Genomic DNA, 21198 nt, shown 5'->3' with positions numbered 1-21198 from the left:
TAACACAGTATGAATTTACAATAGATAATACTGGCCTACTGGCAGAACAGAATACAACATTTAATGAAACACTTCCGTCATGATAAATAAGCTAAACCATCATCTAGTAATCCTACCATTATTTAAAAACTAGATTAAAAAAAAAAAAAAAAAAAAAATGTTTTGTTTGTTTGTTTATGGGTTTGTTAGCTTCAGGGCAACATTTTTTTACATTTTATGTTTTTCTGAAAGCAATTGTAAAAGTTATACTGTGGACGGTTGTTCACATAACAATGCCATGAAAGTGGTATCATTTGTGCTGCATAAAAATAAAAAATAACCCACAAGACATGCTCTCACAGGTCCTGTTTCTTTATGGCCAACTTTGAAGCTGTCTAAATTCCCCTTAGAGTTTCACTACAGGGTTGATAAAGCACTTCAGCAAATTAAATAATAAAAACAAACGTGCCTTAGGTATACATCCACACACGCCCATGCACTCCTTCTCTCTCTCATATCCTTACTACATACTCCAAAAAGAAAAACAAAAGTTTAAAAACCTGTGATGTAACCAAAAATACCAAACTATGAACTGCGATAATATTGAATTTAACTCTGAGGGTCATGAGAAGAAAAACAAATGTACAAATCAACAGAAAATGGCAGGTAATGGTTCATTTTATAAGAGAATCATATAGTCAAATGCTTGTCTCTGTGGATTGATTTGACTAGGGTTGATAGTCTGTATACTCATAATGTGTACAGTCATAGTATATCCAGTTCAGACATCATGAAAATTGTCATGCTGTGAAGAAGTAAAATGTTATTGGATCTTTACACACAAGATGAAATGGAGACTTTAGAGGGTATCCTTGATTTTCTCTGATTGGGTATTCATAATACCTTTTAGTATTATGAATGTGAAAGGATACACCTCATGAATCTTAATTACATTTTATTCTACTCGTGTAATAAGGAATTTTAACTCATCTAACAATCCAACAGAGATACTTTAAAGGTGGTTTAGATGGCTTTATGATGATCTGATCATCACTGAATATAACATTGAGATACTTACAGTATCATTTGTAATATTGAAACAGTATGGATTGAACAGGTTGTTTTAGTTTGCTTTTCACTGCAAGATTGACTTTCCAACTTTAGTTCTACATTTCTTTTATGTTAATATCATTCTCTTTCTTTCTCCCTTTCATTATTTGTAATTCGTTTTGCTATTCACTCTCTCTCTCTCTCTCTCTCTCACACACACACATATATAATAACTTAGTTTCCTTCTCTCTTTGTCATACTTCATTGTACCCTTTGCATATTAAAGAAGACCAAGACCACAAACACATTCTCGTTCTGAATATGGGTTCCTCAGTGAATTAGCAACTCAGAGTGACAAAAGGCACAAAACTCTGTATATGATAAAAGTGTAGCTCATAATCATCTCAAGCCTTACAGAAACCATACCAAGTATACTTACATGTCTTTGGGATCCATCATATTCACACCTCTCGATTTTTCCAAGACTTCCATCTGAGAAGTAGAGCTTCTCAGCTTTGTGGTCAATCGTGAGTCCATTAGGTGTAAGGATGTCAGTGCTGACAATGATCTGCATGTTGTTTCCGGCTAAGGTGGATCTGATGATGCTCGGGTTCTGCTCATTCCAGTTAGTCCAGAACATCAAACTGGAGTATTCAACAAACGAGATTTTGGTTAGTAATTATGATTTTACATTACATTCGCTTTTAAATCCAAGTACAGTTATTAACAGTAGCCAGTAATTGAACATGGAGTCATTCTTACATACTTTTGTGAAAAAAAGCATCCCTTATGTATAGATAATCCTGGGAAAAAATATTTCAGGATGCAATTTGTGTATAATCAGGTTAAAAAATATCCAATTTCCAATACACCGACGACAAAATAATCATGCGTCTAAATCTGAGCAATGAAAATAGTCACAACAGCATCCTTTATGTTAAACAAGAAAAACACCTTTATACCAAGACCTAAAATCAGATTAATGCGTAGAGCATTATTCAACAGAAATATTATTTTCCTTAGATCATGGTCTGCGATACTAAGTTCCCTAACATTTGCGTAAATTCTGTTCTATCCTTTATTGGCTTATGTATAAAAAAAACAAAATTCAGAGGATACAACATACTTTCTTAAAAATCTGGCACACAAAAACAGTAAACAAAGCGAATAATGCCTCCAGGAGTTCGCTGGAGGCTTTCAAAAGATCTTCCTTCAATTAACTTTTTATTTGTATTTTGCAGGCACAGCAGTTTTGTAATCGGTACATAGAAAAAATAATGAAATGTGCTATCAAACCTCACTCTCAGTTTCCACTCAGCTACAATAAAAAAAAATAAAAAAATGTGTCTTACAGCTGAGCTAGCCTAATAGCTTTTTGTTAGGGTATATTCATCGCTTACAAAGCGTACTGTTATCATCATCAGTGACAACTACAAACTGCAAAGCACAAACTAAAAGCTGAACCATTTTGAAGTCCCTCACTAATACTATCAAAGGAAGAAAAACATGCCCTTGTTAAAGTTCTCCATGAGAAGCTACAAACCTTCCTCCTGGGAGATCAATGACACTTTTAGCCCCACTCTTTCAGATTAATATGATGCAATGAGATAATAGCAGGTTTTGCACAATGTGGACACTTTCGTTGGGCTGCTAAGTAGAGGCCACCTGTGACAACTGTACATGAATAGTATCTCTTAGCCTAGAGCAAGGAGTAGCATGGGTTATTATTCTTAGAGCAGCAAAAGACTAATTTTCCTCTATTTTCCTTAGTTGATTAAAAGGCCTATGGACAAGCATAGGGGAGGGAATAGCAAAAGCGTCTTCTACCAACAAGCATGGCAGGTTTGATGGTTTTGTGAAAAACAGTCTGTGAAGCTGGCGTTGCATCTATTTGTCAAGTGCACACAAAAACGGCTTAGATCTTCTAAATCTCAGCTGGTCTTCAAATAACCTTCTTTAAGCCAGGGTATTTTGGGAGTATAGTCCTAATACCATTTGGACAATATTCCCTGTCACTTCATCTGATTTATTGCTGGCTGGTTTAAACTCAAATGAGCCAGTCAAACAACAGCTGGAACTAACTATTGAGTATTAGTAGGATCACCAGCAGAAGAATGTTTGTAGGATGTCTTCAAAGCCAAGTAATAAGAAGAAGTTTGCTGCCCTATTAAAGTTAAATTGAGGGTAAGGGATCATTCCCTTAATACTACAACAGGCTTGTGGAGTCTGATTGTGCGGTGCTAATCATTAACATAAGTATGTTAGGGCTTTAAGTCAATTTAGTCAATGGAGTGCAGAGAACTGAAATGACATCCAATTATCCTTGTCTGCATTTAATGCTTTATTTTGCATAATTTACTCGTTGGCGTAAGAATAAGGTGTACATAGTTTTATGCAATATATCCACAGTCATCGGTTATATCCCTTTTCGGCCTTATTGTGTTTAATATAATTTAGTAATATAGCAATTAAGCTACATTTACTGAACTTTGATAAAATGTTAATATAAAGATGTTAGCTCATCTTTGGCAAGAGTCCACAGTATAACATGGATTGCATCTAAAGCAATAATTCCTCCTGTTAACTTGATTACAAAATTAAGAATATACAGTACAGCCAATAGAAATCTGTTAAAAGCCTTTTATTAAGGACAGGAAGATAAATCATTTCAAGTAAATGTTTAATTAACTGCAAGCTTCTGCAGAGTATTTGAAAATGTGCCAAATCACTGATTGGGAATGTATGTTTATTGTTGAAAGTATAGTGGAAAAAAAAAATGGCTTTGACATTTCTATATCAACGTTACATTTCTATGCAAAGTTATTCAAATCAGGAGACTGTTCTTGTGGGCATCCTGATGTTCTACCATTTTCATTCCTTAGTAGAATTATATGTTAGTAATTGATACAATTTAATCTGTGATTATTAAAGTTTAGTTCTTCCTGTAATTTCATATTTGCTTTCCCTAGACAGCAGTGGTTGAACCAATTAAGTAATCTCTCTACTTGAGTACACTTCAGAGTGACACCTTCTGAATGTTCTCTGCTCACGGGGAAAGATAATGTTATTACTCTAAGCAGAATTTAATTTATTCTGTTGATAACTGGGAATAGGTGATTTTTTGTGCCAATTTATTATTATTATTATTATTATTATTATTTTAAGTAAAATCCAGAAACATGTAAAGTCATCTTATACAATTAATTGAATCAACTTGCCTATGCTATGAAACACCAAAACCAATTTGTGAATTAAACGAATTTGCTTCCATGTTACAGATCTTTTTCAACCGGAGAAAAAATGAATTCATAAATGAATTAAAAGAAATTCAAATCAATTTGAACTTGTAATGCAAAGCGTTCAGCTCTTACTTCTGACATTCATCTAAAGCAAGTACGTGTGGGTGGTCTTCTTCTGACATCGTGACGACAGCTTCTTTATTGAAAGCTGTTCGTCTGTTCTGGTCAATGGTGTGTCTGGTGATAGTTGAGGTTGTGGAGCTGGTCCAGTAGACAGTATCCCAGGCTCTGTGATAGGCTAGACCTTCAACGGAGCCAACATCTGAAGTAAGATAAAACACAAGAGGTAAGTAAGTAGGGAGCTGTTTGACCAAGAGCAAATATTACTGCAAGCAAGAAGAGGAATAATTACAATGATATGCATACATAATATAGCATTGTTAAGACCTAACAAGTTATTCAAATATCTGTCAAATTTAATAAGATCACTGCTGACACAGCGGGGAGGAGATTGCATCGAGTTTCTTTTCATATTAATCATTTAAGTATGAAAGATGAGGTAGGTATTGGATATAAACTAAATCCATTTAACAGTAGCGATAGTGCCATAACTGGTTTAAAGTAAAACTTCTCATGTATAAGTTTGAAGGTCATTACTAGCATTTAAAGTCAGACCTTTTGTTAGATGAGTTATTTACAATCCTTTTTACTCCTTTATCTTAACAAGGACATATACTGTATTACACAGAACAATACATTTTGTGTTTTATTTTCCCTCACAATGTCCCTTTATGGGTTCCGTAGTTTTAAAGTACATTAACCTGTTCTTTTTTTTTTTTTTCCATAAACATTTCTTGTCTTTGTTATTTTATACTTTTTTTATTGCAAAGGGCATGAGACATCATGACACCAAAAAGTTTATATACATGATATATATATATATATATATATATATATATATATATATATAATGTAAACAGAATCTGTTTTATAAGAAGCACTCCTCTAATTTCACAAAGTCATAAGTACCATATTAATGTAACAGTCCTGTACAGTCAGGCTTTTATCAAACTATACAAGCTATGATTTAAAAAAAAATCTTCAATTCATTCACTGTGAAAAGTACAGGGTTTGAAAAACTGAAAACTTGGAAACTGAGGGAATCAAAGCATGATCATGAAAGAAAGCTAATATTGTCAGACAGGTATGACAGAGTCAAACTGTGCAGAGAGATTAACAATCACGTATTATTGGTTCACATAATCCCAGTGCCTGGCAGCATCATGTGCACTTTGTTTTTAAACCATTTTCTCTAATTGACAGGGAGATATGGAGACCTGTCTCATTATTTTATATGATATTAAAGGTTTTGTTTAGTTTTCTCCAAGAACCTTTAAGTGAAGCATATGAGTTTTTAATGGATTTACCTGATCCCTCTTTTCCCAAAATCATGGCAGTGTATCCTCATTCTTGGATAAATGTCTGTTACAAATATTCGGTTTAGGTGTTTAAGTACCATGAGATATTCAAAATGACAACCTTGAAAGTGTCAGGTATATAATGGCTAGATGTCTAGGTGCCACATCAGCAAACCAAATAAGAAATGTAATTTCCAAAAATGTGTTGGGCTAAATCATTTAAACCGAAACAAATGTTTAATATGCTTTGCTGTGTGTTAAAAAGAACATTTATTTCTACTTTTTGGCGAGTTTGCAAAGGCTTATGTGATGTTACCTCTATATAAGGTTGATTCTGGTCTGTGCTACTCAGTCTAGGATAGAGTTGCAGCAGCCTAAATACTTTATTATTATCATCATCATTACCATGTACACTCACCTAAAGGATTATTAGGAACACCATACTAATACTGTGTTTGACCCCCTTTCGCCTTCAGAACTGCCTTAATTCTACATGGCATTGATTCAACAAGGTGCTGAAAGCATTCTTTAGAAATGTTGGCCCATATTGATAGGATAGCATCTTGCAGTTGATGGAGATTTGTGGGATGCACATCCAGGGCACGAAGCTCCCGTTCCACCACATCCCAAAGATGCTCTATTGGGTTGAGATCTGGTGACTGTGGGGGCCAGTTTAGTACAGTGAACTCATTGTCATGTTCAAGAAACCAATTTGAAATGATTCGACCTTTGTGACATGGTGCATTATCCTGCTGGAAGTAGCCATCAGAGGATGGGTACATGGTGGTCATAAAGGGATGGACATGGTCAGAAACAATGCTCAGGTAGGCCGTGGCATTTAAACGATGCCCAATTGGCACTAAGGGACCTAAAGTGTGCCAAGAAAACATCCCCCACACCATTACACCACCACCACCAGCCTGCACAGTGGTAACAAGGCATGATGGATCCATGTTCTCATTCTGTTTACGCCAAATTCTGACTCTACCATCTGAATGTCTCAACAGAAATCGAGACTCATCAGACCAGGCAACATTTTTCCAGTCTTCAACTGTCCAATTTTGGTGAGCTTGTGCAAATTGTAGCCTCTTTTTCCTATTTGTAGTGGAGATGAGTGGTACCCGGTGGGGTCTTCTGCTGTTGTAGCCCATCCGCCTCAAGGTTGTACGTGTTGTGGCTTCACAAATGCATTGCTGCATACCTCGGTTGTAACGAGTGGTTATTTCAGTCAAAGTTGCTCTTCTATCAGCTTGAATCAGTCGGCCCATTCTCCTCTGACCTCTAGCATCAACAAGACATTTTCACCCACAGGACTGCCGCATACTGGATGTTTTTCCCTTTTCACACCATTCTTTGTAAACCCTAGAAATGGTTGTGCGTGAAAATCCCAGTAACTGAGCAGATTGTGAAATACTCAGACCGGCCCGTCTGGCACCAACAACCATGCCACGCTCAAAATTGCTTAAATCACCTTTCTTTCCCATTCAGACATTCAGTTTGGAGTTCAGGAGATTGTCTTGACCAGGACCACACCCCTAAATGCATTGAAGCAACTGCCATGTGATTGGTTGGTTAGATAATTGCATTAATGAGAAATTGAACAGGTGTTCCTAATAATCCTTTAGGTGAGTGTATGTATGTATGTATTTTTAACGAAATTGTTTTAAGCATAATAGAATTATAAGTGAAAGCCAAACCCAGTCACTGGTTTCGGTGACAGTTCCCAAATTAAGAAAGTCAGATACAGAAAATGCCCTACACAGACAGAACTATCAACAATGAAATGGGTTGGATATTGGGGGTAGGGAAGAAAAACATTATACTAGTATAATGTAAGTCAGTATGGACATCGACACTGCTTTGTGAAGAGAATGCATGCAAAATAAAGACAATTTCTAAATTATTTTATTTTTACAATAAAATATTTCATAGTCAGTTTGAACTTCACATGGCACAGTGAAAAAGCTGATGCTAATATAAGGCTATATACAGGAAGATTCATTAATGACATTTTATAGTACTTAAAGAGCATTACGTGTTCCTATGGAGAACTAATATACTGGAGTGCTCATGGAGCTAAGCATTTTTTCCAAACCAAAGCTTTGTGCGATTACCTGACTTTAACACTTTTTGTTATATTGCTGGAAGTCATAATGTTATAATATAGTGAAGGTCAAAATAAGGGTGTCCTCCTATTTTGCACTGATATAACCTTTATATCATTTTTGATATCTGAAGCTGCACATTCAATGCTTGAAGAAATAGATTATGATTTTTTAATGAATAGCTCACTCTCATTGAGGAGGACTATATCACATAAACACACCAATGGTAATATAATTCACCTGCCACTGACATTCTGAATTAAATCAGTAATGGGGTGTATAACTGATTAAACATCTACACAACAGAAAGCAACAGCTTATGATTTACTAAGGGGATGGTGGAGTGATCAGATCATTACTCTGCCGTCTGCAATATATCACTTTTTACTGCGCTTAACGAAGATGGATTTTCATTCAGAGAGACAAGATGCGGCCAATAAATATTGTCATTCTGCTCTTCACCTGACTTTTTCCATGAAAGCCAACAGCTAACTTATCAATAATGGAAGACCATTTGTTTTAGGTACCCTCTAGTTCTGCCGACGAGGGGACAAATCTTTTGGAAAAACATCTTGGGAGCTCTCAATAAAGTCTTTATTTTTTTAACTCAGCCAGTTTAGATATCTAGTCAATGTATTGACACCTTCGTCCCAGGTAGTCTTAAGAAAAATGAAGTTGTCTGTGTTACATTGTCTTATATAACATTGTTTGATTTTGTCCGATTACTTTTAACACTTTTTTAAACATCAGTAAATAATAAATCTGGATAATCCTTTATTAACTTAATTTCAGTATTATTACAAACAATGAAGAAGGATAATGTGAATGCCTTTGATTCCATCAAGTGTGTTATATAAATGATTACATCTTATGATTGAATATATGAATATATGAGTACCAGTATGGACCAGTGGAGTCAGGATGCTATGGCATTTTAATAAAGAGTCCAATTAAACTGATTGTATAATTAACTACTTGATAGCAGAATGTGTGTTGTAATCAAACCAATGCATGCATAATTAATTGACAAACAAATGTAAAGTTAAAGGGGAATGTAAAACTATATATCAATTGACTATGCTCAAAACAAGTCTTAGCTACTATTCAGTTTTCATTGCATTAATTGAAAACTTAAAATTAAAAAAAAAGTTAATTTAGTATCAGACTATAATATAGTTTCGATTACACCGTTTTGATGTTGAATAATGTTTTTGATGTTCTGTTAGCTTTGTTAAACTTTTGATGAATGGATATTCACATGTACTAAATGTATTTAATTTCTATCAAGGTGCATTATGTTCAGTCACAATGTGTGTTTCTACCAATGTTTTAAGTATCAAACACCACATTGCTCATGTCATTACATGGCATTAAACTTAATTAAATTATTAGCCTAATCCTTACCAAAATGTCAGCTTTTGTGTGTGCAGGGTGCCTGTCTAAAGAGACACTCTTAGACAGTCACCATTGTCTAGCATCTGCAGTTTATTTCTTCAAGTGAAGAAAGTAACTATATATAAATGCATTTACATTAACTGTTACTCTTGCTCAATGGCGTAGTCCAGGGCATACACAGTCATAATTAGAAGGGAAGTTTCCATAAGTCCACGTAACTTTGCCTTTATCCACAAATATTTCGCATATATTAGTTATACATCTGCCACTTCCTGGTCAACAAATCGCAAATTGCCACCCCATCTTCCCTGGGTCAAGAATTCACCATCACCTAGTTTCAATTACACTCTACTTTCCAGATTTCTTATATGTTTAACTCATATGACAGCTGTTCATCACATCCTACAAATCAATACTATTATTTGGGTTATTCTTTGCCTTCATTTGGACTAAAGTATATATCTGTACTTAACTCATTACATTTCACAAGACTATACAAGACTGCCCCTTATAAATGAACTTTGATGCATAATTTATTATTTCAGTGCAGTGATTAAAAAAAAAACTAATCTTTACAATTCTTATGTGTAAATGTAAAACTTACATTAAAAAGTTTCTGCTGAGTATGTGGTTATCTCTTTTTTCATCTGAGGTTCAGCTTTTTAGCGCTGCATACAACATTGATCTAATAGGTAACATTCATTTATCATAGTCTGTTTGCTACAACAATTATCTTGGCATTATTTGTGACAGTTATTCTCAATTATATGAATCAAATATGTAATGGTGTCCCCCTAAACAGGACACTGTGTGTATAATAATATATACACAACAGTTGTAATTATAGATATGATATTCTACTACTGGTGATTTCAAAGAGCCATACACTAGCTGTTCTGGGTTGGCATGTGTTTTATCATCATCATAGGTAACCTCAACTTCAACCAAATGTTCATTTATATGAATAATAACACAAAACATGACTTATGTTCAGGCTATAATGTTCAGATGTTCATATGGCAAAGGCAATGGACAAAATCACTTCATAGTTCTTTCCTTCTGTTACAAATGACTATACATATTATATGTAACATAATATAAGCAGCATGTAGAACTATTTCAGCTGTAGCCAATATTTAACTCCTGTGTATAGTCTGGGCTCCTGCCCCATTCGGCTTATATTTTAACATTCAGTCATATAGATCCATCAGCAGACCCAACAGCCAATCACAGGAGAATACAGCACCTCCTGTCAAATGAATGGCATAATGGTGTTATAATGGCTTACAGGTGGTCAATCCTTGAGATATGGTGTAATGCCAGTGCCTTCAAAGCAATAAAATATCTCAGGGAATACTTAAAGTAGTAACTGCAGAAGCTGAACTCTAATTAATTATTTCCAATAATATGCTTCTGACAGCTATATATGCATAGAATCATTCAAGGAGCTTAGGCAGAATTTATTGAGACAATGCAGTTTAATTAAGAAAATATGATTCATTAACATCTTTGCCCTTTTCAATGATAGGATGCTAAGCTGGTTGGAATGAGTAGCTTCATCTGTTCAGCTTCAGACACACAGAACTTGTTGAGAATATAAAGGGAAGGGTTTGCTACAGACTCGATCAACTAGTTCTCATTTTCAGTAGATCATATTAACCAACTCCATAACCTCATATTAGCATTGACCTCCAAAACTATGATCTATCATTGCAAGTACTCATTCCGGTTCAGTATTACATTCATGTATATGTCTCTTTGGGTATCCATTAAAGGTAAAACAATGTACAGTAAGATGACAAACATTGCTCATATTTATTTGACAACAAATTATGTTTGTTAGAAAAGCTAGAAAGTGAGAAGGGATTAATGGAGTCATCTGATCTGTAACCATTTTTATCATTCTGACTCTTTAAAAAGTCAATATTGCATCCTCTGTTCGGAGAGAAAAGATTGATTTCCAGACAGCCAAACTACAAAAGAAGAGGTGCTGACTTTTCTGCCAGTTTTTTTTTTAGGACAAAATATATGAAAGTGAACATGATTGTTGTGAATCACACTTTAGTTTTATAGTTAATGTTATGACTGAAAGAGCTCCTTGAACTCATGTCACTCATTTCCACACAAACTAGCAAAAGCATTAGCCTTGTACAACCGAGGTTTTTTTTAACTTATTTTCACTTTCATTAGGATCGCTGTGAAACTATTCTGGTAAAAGCAGTACATTATCAAACAACTTGAGTGATGTGTGTGATCCATCCTCCACTTACACCAGAAGGTTTCAATCTAGTTCCAGCTAGTTCCATTAATTTTGAACTTGTGTCATTTCAAAAGTAGCCTTTTTTACTCATCAGTCTCAAACATTGAGAACATGGACAGGCCCAACCATGTAATATTACTAATAAAGTGTAAAACGTAGGGTATTATAGTATTGATTTATATTAAGATATGAAATGGAAACAGACAGATATTGGGTTATAGGATTCATTTATTTCAAAGGTATCTACAGTAATGTTTTAGTATTCTTACTTTATTTATTTAAGGTCAAGTGGATATAAACTTTTCATTATGATGGTATGACCTTATATTAGGGCGTTCTTGAATATTTTTGTAGTCAGAGTAGTAAAGTAAAATACATAAATTAAAAATGTAACTCTTCAGGAAACATATATAACCTAATAGAGGAATACAGAAAAAAGAGAAAATGTATTGCTTTTCTTTCCACTTATACCTTCCTTGGTCCTAAAAGATGGTTGAAAGGAGTCATTTCATCCATCAATTGTCAAGCAGCATAAGAGATATGGTACCTTAAACACCATTTTTGACAGTTAAATTGGTCCCATTTAGTTCAAAAGAATAGCAACAACCATTACAAAGCTCTTACTAGATGTAGTATGTGTTAAGCTTTGTAATACATCATGGGCTCTGCCACTTTACGTTTGTGGGGAATAGATTTTTCACAAATGGCTGCAAACACTTAAAGTTCGAAATGGCAGAAACAGATGTGGCCATAGTACTTAATTTCACAACATGTAGGCTGTTGCATTGACTCAGCACCTAACACTTCAATGTCAAGTTCAATGGATTGAAAAAATGACCTCTTCTGTTAAATATTATGCCGCTAAGACAAAATATTGTGCAATAAAGTAGTGGAATCTTAGCCTAAATAAAGCCTGATAAGTAAAATACAATTGCAGTTGATGGAATGTATAGCTTTTCTTTTCAGTCCTTCTCATTTGATTTTTAAATTTAGCACTGTGAACATAATTGTATCTAAAATCACAAAAAAACAGCATTGCAGTATAAAACAGTGAAAGAGAACTTGGATAAAAATGTAATACTCAGTACAATGATTGAGATACCAAAACACTGTGATAAATAGTATGTGTGTATTTTATGGTGAAAAGGGGTTCTCTGAATGTTAAGTCTGTAGAAACACTGAAATCAAAGTGTTGAAATATATTCCTCTCAAAAGTTTTGTACTGCAGTGTAATGAAACTATGCTAAAAACAAACACACACACAGACACACACACACACAAACTATATATACAGTACTGTGCACATGTTTTAGGCAGGTGTGAAAAAATGCTGTAAAGTAAAAATGCTTTCAAAAATAGACATGTTAATAGATTATTTTTATCAATGAAATGCAATGTGAGTAAACAGAAACAAATTGAAATCAGATCCATATTTGGTGTGACAACCCTTTGCTTCAAAACAGCATCAGTTCTTCTAGGTACACTTGCACCAAGTCAGGGATTTTGTAGGCATATTGTCAGGTATGTGATTAAACAATTATACCAAACAGGTGCAAATGATCATCAATTCAATATGTAGGTTGAAACACAATCATTAACTGAAACAGAAACAGCTGTGTAGGAGGAATACAACTGTGTGAGGAACAGCCAAACTCAGCTAACAAGGTGAGGTTGCTGAAGAGAGTTTACTGTCAAAAGTCATACACCATGGCAAGACTGAGCACAGCAACAAGACACAAGGTAGTTATACTGCATCAGCAAGCTCTCTCCCAGGCAGACAGGGGTTTCCAGATGTGCTGTCCAAGCTCTTTTGAAGAAGCACAAAGAAAAAGGCAACGTTAAGGACCATAGACGCAGTGGTCGGCCAAGGAAACTTACTGCAACAGATGAAAGACACATCATGCTTACTTCCCTTCGCAATCGGAAGATGTCCAGCAGTGCCATCAGCTCAGAATTGGCAGTGGGACAATGGGACCCTGGTACACCCATCTACTGTCCGGAGAAGTCTGGTCAGAAGTGGCCTTCATGGAAGACTTGCGGCCAAAAAGCTATACCTCCGACGTGGCAACAAGGCCAAGCAACTCAACTATGCACGAAAACACAGGAACTGGGGGGCAGAAAAATGGCAGCCGGTGCTCTGGACTGATGAGTCAAAATGTGAAATATTTGGCCATAACAGAAAGCAGTTTGTTCTCCGAAGGGCTGGAGAGCGGTACACAATTGAGTGTCTGCAGGCAACAGTGAAGCATGGTGGAGGTTCCTTGCAAGTTTGGGGCTGCATTTCTGCAAATGCATCAGGGAGGCATCTGATTGGCACCAAATTTATTCTGCAGCATGACAACGACCCCAAACATACAGCGGCAGTCATTAAGAACTATCTTCAGCGTAAAGAAGAACAAGGAGTCCTGGAAGTGACGGTTTGGCCCCCACAGAGCCCTGATCTCAACATCATCGAGTCTGTCTGGGATTACATGAAGAGAGAGAAGCAACTGAGGCTGCCTAAATCCACAGAAGAACTGTGGTTAGTTCTCCAAGATGTTTGGGCCAACCTACCTGCCGAGTTCCTTCAAAAACTGTGTGCAAGTGAACCTAGAAGAACTGATGATGTTTTGAAGGCAAAGGATGGTCACACCAAAAAATGGATTTGATGTAGACTGTTCACTCACTTTGCATTTACTTAATTGATAAATACAATCTATTAACATGTCTATTTTTTAAAGCATTCTTACTAACAGCATTTATATATATATATATATATATATATATATATATATATATATATATATATATATATATATATAGATAGATAGATAGATAAGAAGACGATGAAGAAATCTTTAAAGGTGTATATTACAATCTACAATTTAAAATTTTTTGATTTTAGTTTTTATCAATTGGAAAGACATGTTAAAGCATTTTTATATTCAGTGTAAACAACATCAAATTCTCTTATCCCTGCATTAGAACTGTACATAAATCACTACTGCTCACAGGTTTCTGTCAGGTTTTGATTAACTGAATTCAGTATAAGTACAGAAGAAAACATGCAAGGTAATTTTGCTGCTTTAAATTACAACATTTGTGTATCAATGAAGAACTTGTCTGCTAATGCAATGAGGAGTATTATATATAATAACGCTCTGTGTTTGTTTTTTCCCTTAAGAGGCTGGTTCTGACATCCAAATAGTTTAATTGTTCACTTGAACCATGATTAATAAATGACAAACAGAAAGTCCTGGGAAGTTGTAGCCAACAAAATGTAAATACAAATAAATACAAAAACAGATAGATTCAGGGGCGTCACTAGACCCTATTTAGGGCGGCTTCAACCCCCTTGTATTTTCTCTCAGCCCCCCTAAAAATTATACAACAAAAGAATCCAAGAATGAACATTGTCAGCAAACGCCCCCCTTTCTCTGACACCGGAGAAAACACCGTCAGCACCCCCCCAACCCTGGACTCTGTTTTGAAGCCCCACTAAAACTTGAAGTCTAGAAACGCCCCTGGGTAGATTGTAGGGCTAGGAATTGCAAGAGACCTCACAACAGTATATCATTGATTTATTGCTTCTTTTCATCACTGAACCATTGCAAACAGTTAAATCATACCTCCAAAGACAAAATTCTGCAAAAATACACTGAATACTATAATAAAAATCATGAGTTTGTTAATTAAATTTACTTAGAACTTTCTAAGATTTAATTAGAAATTAAAAATGAATGTAAACAACCTTTAATATAAGATTTGCCTCAACAGAGATTGAGCAGCAGCACACACCCTTTGGGCTGTTGTAAGTCATAAAGTTAAAAGGCAAAATGTATACAATTAATTGTTTCCCCTACCATTATACTGACCTACCCGCCCTCCCCAAGTTCATGAGCCTTGAATAAAATGAAAAAAAACATGGCAATAATATTAATATTATGCGTGAACAGCAAAAAATTTAAACACAAGCACACGTTCCGCGCTCTGCTCTCATTCGCTATGGCTAATCCCCATGCTTTCGTCTGCCATGACAATCCCCTCCCACTCACAGATCCGCCAACCCCGTCACAAATTCAGTACCATTTTGCCCGTGTGAATTTCCGGGGGAAACGCTGAAATGTAATCATAACATTTCATACACACAGCGTGGAACATGTCTACTTCCTCATTTCGATGTTGTAAAATCCAAAGCTCGAATAGCCCTGGTGTACACAGTCAAATTCTGAATTCATTCTGTCAAAAAGAACATTGCACGATCTATACAATTGTAATACTTACAGCATTGTTATTTTGCCTCAATAAAAATAAAATGACCACGGTTAATAGCTTCACAATGCAAACAAAAAATCTATTCATGGAGATGGAGGATCGATTTTAATATCATCAAAAATAATATCTCGATACTACACTGTATCGATTCCCCCCCTCCCCATCCCTAATAGATAGATAGACTCATTGGGATAATCAATAGATTGATGTATGAGTTTAGTTTAACATTTTAAAGTGCGCATTTTTTCTATTTTCCCATTACAAGTGTGCATACAGTTGCAGTTTATATTATGATTGAAAAGATGACGGTTATTCACACGGTTTGAGTACAAGAGAAACTGAATGAACTTCCATTTTGTGCATTGACCTTTCATTTTAAAGATGTCACTGCAAATCAAAATCAAAAAGTAAGACAAAAAGATGATTAGAGTACTACGTATAAATTAATTGTAAGGTTTGACAAGTGTGTGCTGGAGTTAGGTGGGTGTGTAAAATGTATTAATTTCATGTGTGACAAATAATAGCCAACTGTGCTCAAAGCCCAGTAATGCAACTTATTTTTTCTGAGACCTGACAGAACACAGACAGTGACAAAAACATATGATGTTTTTTTTTCTACTTGATATGTGCATTTACCAAGATTGTTCTGGTATCTTAAGTAGTTAGAGATTCATCTCCAGTACATTGCTGGGAGCAACCAAGGGGAAGAATCAACCAGAGGGGTAATCTGAATGTCTAATGAATAGTGATTTAGATTTTTCCTGTCATTAGCATCATGGTTATTTCATACATAGGTCTTTGAAATGTAAAATATGGATTCTCCACAGGACTTTTCTGCAGCAAGACTAAAGCAGTCAGGCAGCAACACACACACACACACTCACACACACACACACACACACGCATACACGCATACACACAATACAGGTAACTCTGCTGCCCAGAGTTTTTCAGACATGTTGCACCATCATAATTGTGTGAAAAGCCCTGGGGAAAAACCTTAAAATTAACCTGTATTTTTCTGATGATCTTATGGGTTTAAATTTGGGCTCAGACTACTGTTAGGTGGGGAGGAAGGCTAGTGGTCACACCAACTATGACGCCTTCCATGATCAGAAACCAGACAACTCTAATACATCATCTTACTGTAAAGGAAAACATGTAAATTATGTATAATGTACAGGCCATCATAAAAGTCCATTCCTATTCATATATTCATCTCTTATATTAATATAACATTACCTGCTCACATAAACCCTAACTCTGTTTCACAGAAGATGCAGATTAGTATATTTTCAGGTTTTGGGGATTCTGGCTTTCAGGACATGTATGTACTGATGTAATACAATGTTGTATAGTATTGGTTCTTTCTGCCTGACATTACAAGAGTGTATCAAAGTTCAGTATAAAGATGCAAACCATTATTTCACTTTGGGGATAATTAACCATTGTCCCTTTATTAACTGCTGATGTGGGTGTTTACATTTTGTTACATGCATTAAAACCTAGAAAAGTAAGCTTGCAGTTACTAGTAATAATGATTTTTATGTGCATATTGTGTTTTGTTAAATCACACTGTTTATCTTGTAGTCCACAGAGACTTTCTCTGAGATTCAGGTGGTCTATGAATAATTGAGAAACACGGCTTTAGTTATATCAAGGTATTATTTCATTTGGAAGATATTTGTAATAAATGTTCTATTTAATTTGCATAGATTGGTCTCAAATAAGATTTCTACCAATATTAATATGCTGTGATGTATTATTTCACAATAGTATTTCAACTGATACAGCAGGACCGCTTTTTTAAAAATTATTATTAACATTGGGAGTTCATTGAGCAAGGTGACGATTCATAAATTATTTATATATATATATATATATATATATATATATAATATATATATATATATATATAATATATATATATATATATAATATATATAAATAGTGTATACAGTGTATTCAGACCCTCTCACAGTTTACACATTTTGTTGCTTTAAAGCTTGAAGTCATCACACTTTGAAATAGGAACACAACCAAATCCACACATTCAAAGCAAAAACAAAAAGACAGATGTAAATAGATAATCATATGAAATAAAAATAGAATAGTCATGATTGCATACGTAATTAATTCAGGTGCACAGAATGACCTTAATGAGCTACACAATTAGTTCAATGGCCCCTGTCTGTGTGCAATAATAGTGTTCTCATGATTTCCGAATAAAAAACACCTGTCTCTGTGAGGTTCCTTGATCAGGTAATGAATTTCAAGCAAAGACTCAACCATGAAGACCAAGGAGCTTTCAAAGCAAGTCAGGGTTAAAGTAATTGAAAAACACAGATCATCAGACGGGTACAAAACATATCAAAGTCTCTGAATATCCCTTTGAGCAGTTTACTCTATCATCAAGAAATGGATGGTGCATTGTATCTCCCAGACACTGTCTACAGGCACCTGGTGAGGGATGCCACTGTGAGGCCAACGACAACTTTGAACGAGCTACAGTTCAATGGCTGAGAAGTGAGAAAATGTGCATCAGTCAACAATATCCAGAATACTTCACAAAACTAACCTGTATGGTAGGGTGGCAAGACAGAAGCCATTACTAAAAAAGATATACTATTTACCTACAGTATATATAGGTTGCACAATTTTGTTTCTTTTCAGAATTATTAACAATACCATAAACAAGGTAGAAAAAGAAGACTTTTTCTTATCTATATTAATTATCTATTGCAAGTGGTCAGTTAATATGATGTGAAGTACAGATAAAGGCCCACATTTAATCAAAACTTTCACCCATCCAACGATTTAAAATTAAAGACCTGGTATTTGGCTTTTTCCTTGCCAGAGGCATCTTGCTTCTAGTTAATGGAATACTGTTATCAAGTAGCAGGACTGTAACTTGTGATTGGCATGTCACAGTTTTGATTTAATGTGGGCCTCAGTCCTATATTGATCCACTGCTGGATGAAGGCCTCCCAGAGATGTTTCCACTTGCTTCGATCTACAGTTTCTCTTTACCATGTCATGCCTGCAGAGTTTACTATTTCATCTTCATATCCTTTATGTGGTCATCTTCTAGATATTTTTTAATCTCTCGGTTTTCATCCAATAGCTTCCTTTGACCATCCTGTTGTCCGACCAACGGCTATTTTAACATTATCACACCTTCACATTGGTTTGTTCTCTCGACTCCAGATGCTTTGGTGTGCTATTTCCAGTTTCTATATCACTTTTGCATTAAGTGACCAGGTTTCAGAGCCATAAGTGAGCACTGGTACTATGTATAGCTCAAATACTTTTCTCTTCAAGCAAATGGGTAGATTTCCATTCAACAGCGTGCTGTTTCTTCCAAGTTCACTCACAAATTCAATGATTTTATTCTTCACTCTCCTGTGTATAATGAATCCAAACTAAGTTGTGCGAGCATTTTTTGTTCCATGATAAAATAAAATATGTGCACTCTTCAGTTCAATTAGTTCCCTTCTTGTAATTTCACTGAGTCCTGTCATGTCCCATTTAACCTTACTGAGTTATTCTACAAATTCTTGAAGTGTTGCTTCACTAGAGACAGTTCTGCAGTTGTACATATCCAGGGTCAGAAAAAACAATGGCAGCCTGTCCATACATGGTGACTGTTAGCATCCTCTGCTTTCATACTTTCTTGACCGCTGCCTTGGTCAGTGGCAATCCAGCCACCATATGTTTTGTTTCATTGTCATGGGGGTTTGTTAGTCATAACTCACCACGTTGGCCAGATGGGTTGGTGAGAACCTCTTTAGACAGATTTGTTAATCATGTGTTTAAAATTTTTTGAATAAAGTGGCATTTCTCTTTGCACATCCAGCTACTGTCGCAACACCAAGGTAGTGTGTATTGAAGTAAATTTACAAACTGCTTCTCAGCTTTGGTTTAAATAGCCATATATCAGGTATATACCAATTCATATCAGGTGTTATCAATTAACATCAGTACAAAATTAATAACATTTAAACCACAATATGTACCTTACATTATATGAAAATAGGTCGATTCATATAAATATGTTAAATATAATTGAAGTGCTTTAAAAAAAAGAAACAAAACAACAAAATAAATAATGATTAGCAAATGTTCTAAGACTTTGCAAAAATTCCCATTGAATAGCAGGTGTTATTGTTACTAATTTGGCCAATTAACATAAATGAAAGTCAATATTTTTTTTTGCTGTTCAAGGGGTAACAGAGAGATATTAGTGCAGAGACTAGAATTAGTCAAAGCTTTGGCTGCTCTACAATACTTTAATGAAATTCAATAAATCTGCCAAACCCCCTCACTAGCAAAAAGCCACAGGATAAAGGAGAAATAAGTCTAATGGTCAACATGGAGAAAAAGAGAGGGGGAGCGGGGGATGGGGGGACTCCAGCTGATTGCACATGAGAAAAAGCACTTCAAATGAACTCCTTTGATTCCTGTAGAAGTTCACTGAACAAAACAGCTGTCTGTGAGTGAGAATAAATCCCACGATAATAGTTCTAGCAGGAAGTCTACTAAATGTTAAATCTAAAAATTGAAATACACACTTACTTTCAACAATGATCCGTCTTCCCGTCCAGTCATCATTAATAACCTGAATATTCCCAAAATGGACGTCACTGAAGAAGATGCGATTAGATCCTTTTGCCCTTTGCCTATATTCAAAGGCAAGAGCTATAACATTCTTGAAATAGGCCGGGTTCTCATACGGTTTTATTGGCGAATTTAAATTGCTCTCATCTGAAAGGTGAATACTCTTCAGTATGGTTCTCTCCGAGTACAGCAGGTAGCCATCATACTTCTGACAATTGAATCCACCCTCAGAGAGAAATCCATGAGCACAAGCACAAGTCCTCCGCCCATTCCCTTGATAGAAGCAAAGCTGCTGACAGCCACCATTATTCTTGGCACAGGGATTTGTACCTGTAGGAAAGAAAAGTGTTACTGTTTGCTTCAAACTGTCAAACATGGTTTTAATATGAAATGCTGTCCATGAGATATTTCATTAATGTATAGTCTTTCTTTTCAGACCATTATACGTATGAATTTGCTTAATTTAATAAATACAGAAGGAGGTATTATACATACACACTTGGAAAACATATTGTAATGTGACGCTATCATGGTCAGGAAATTAATCCAGAAAGGAAACATGCCCAACAACTTATTTTGCAGCAAATTACTCATTTTTTTTTTAATAATAACTTGTCTGACTGACAAGAGCAACAGCATGTTCAAGGGAGACCTGTCAGATTATTTTAACTTTTGCACTGAATGTTTATATATATTAAAATTATGTTTTACTGCTATTGCTATTCATAGTTGTTAACAGCAACAACAACAACAACAATAATGATACATAGAAACATATGCACTTATTTATACTAGATATAATTTGATGCACTGGAAATGAAACAATTAATCTGGATAAACCTATGCATCCCACCCTCAGGTGAGTGTTAGTTTGTGTTTAA

At 35.3% G+C, this 21198-nt stretch overlaps 1 protein-coding gene across 1 annotated transcript in view; it reads right to left on the bottom strand.

Annotated features, from left to right (window-relative positions):
- Positions 1 to 21198, bottom strand: part of lrp1bb (low density lipoprotein receptor-related protein 1Bb) — a 316016-nt gene that overhangs the window by 102420 nt on the left and 192398 nt on the right. Inside the window, exons 41-43 of the mRNA XM_066688514.1 lie at positions 20276 to 20647; positions 4401 to 4590; positions 1469 to 1673 (exon numbers count right to left, since the gene is read on the bottom strand). Coding sequence (XP_066544611.1) covers positions 1469 to 1673; positions 4401 to 4590; positions 20276 to 20647 — 767 coding nt within the window. The remainder of the gene's footprint in view (positions 1 to 1468; positions 1674 to 4400; positions 4591 to 20275; positions 20648 to 21198) is intronic.

The sequence above is a fragment of the Amia ocellicauda genome, chromosome 16, assembly GCF_036373705.1.
Source record: "Amia ocellicauda isolate fAmiCal2 chromosome 16, fAmiCal2.hap1, whole genome shotgun sequence".
NCBI classification, from domain to species: domain Eukaryota; kingdom Metazoa; phylum Chordata; class Actinopteri; order Amiiformes; family Amiidae; genus Amia; species Amia ocellicauda.
This window is presented reverse-complemented; position numbering and strand designations above follow the sequence as displayed.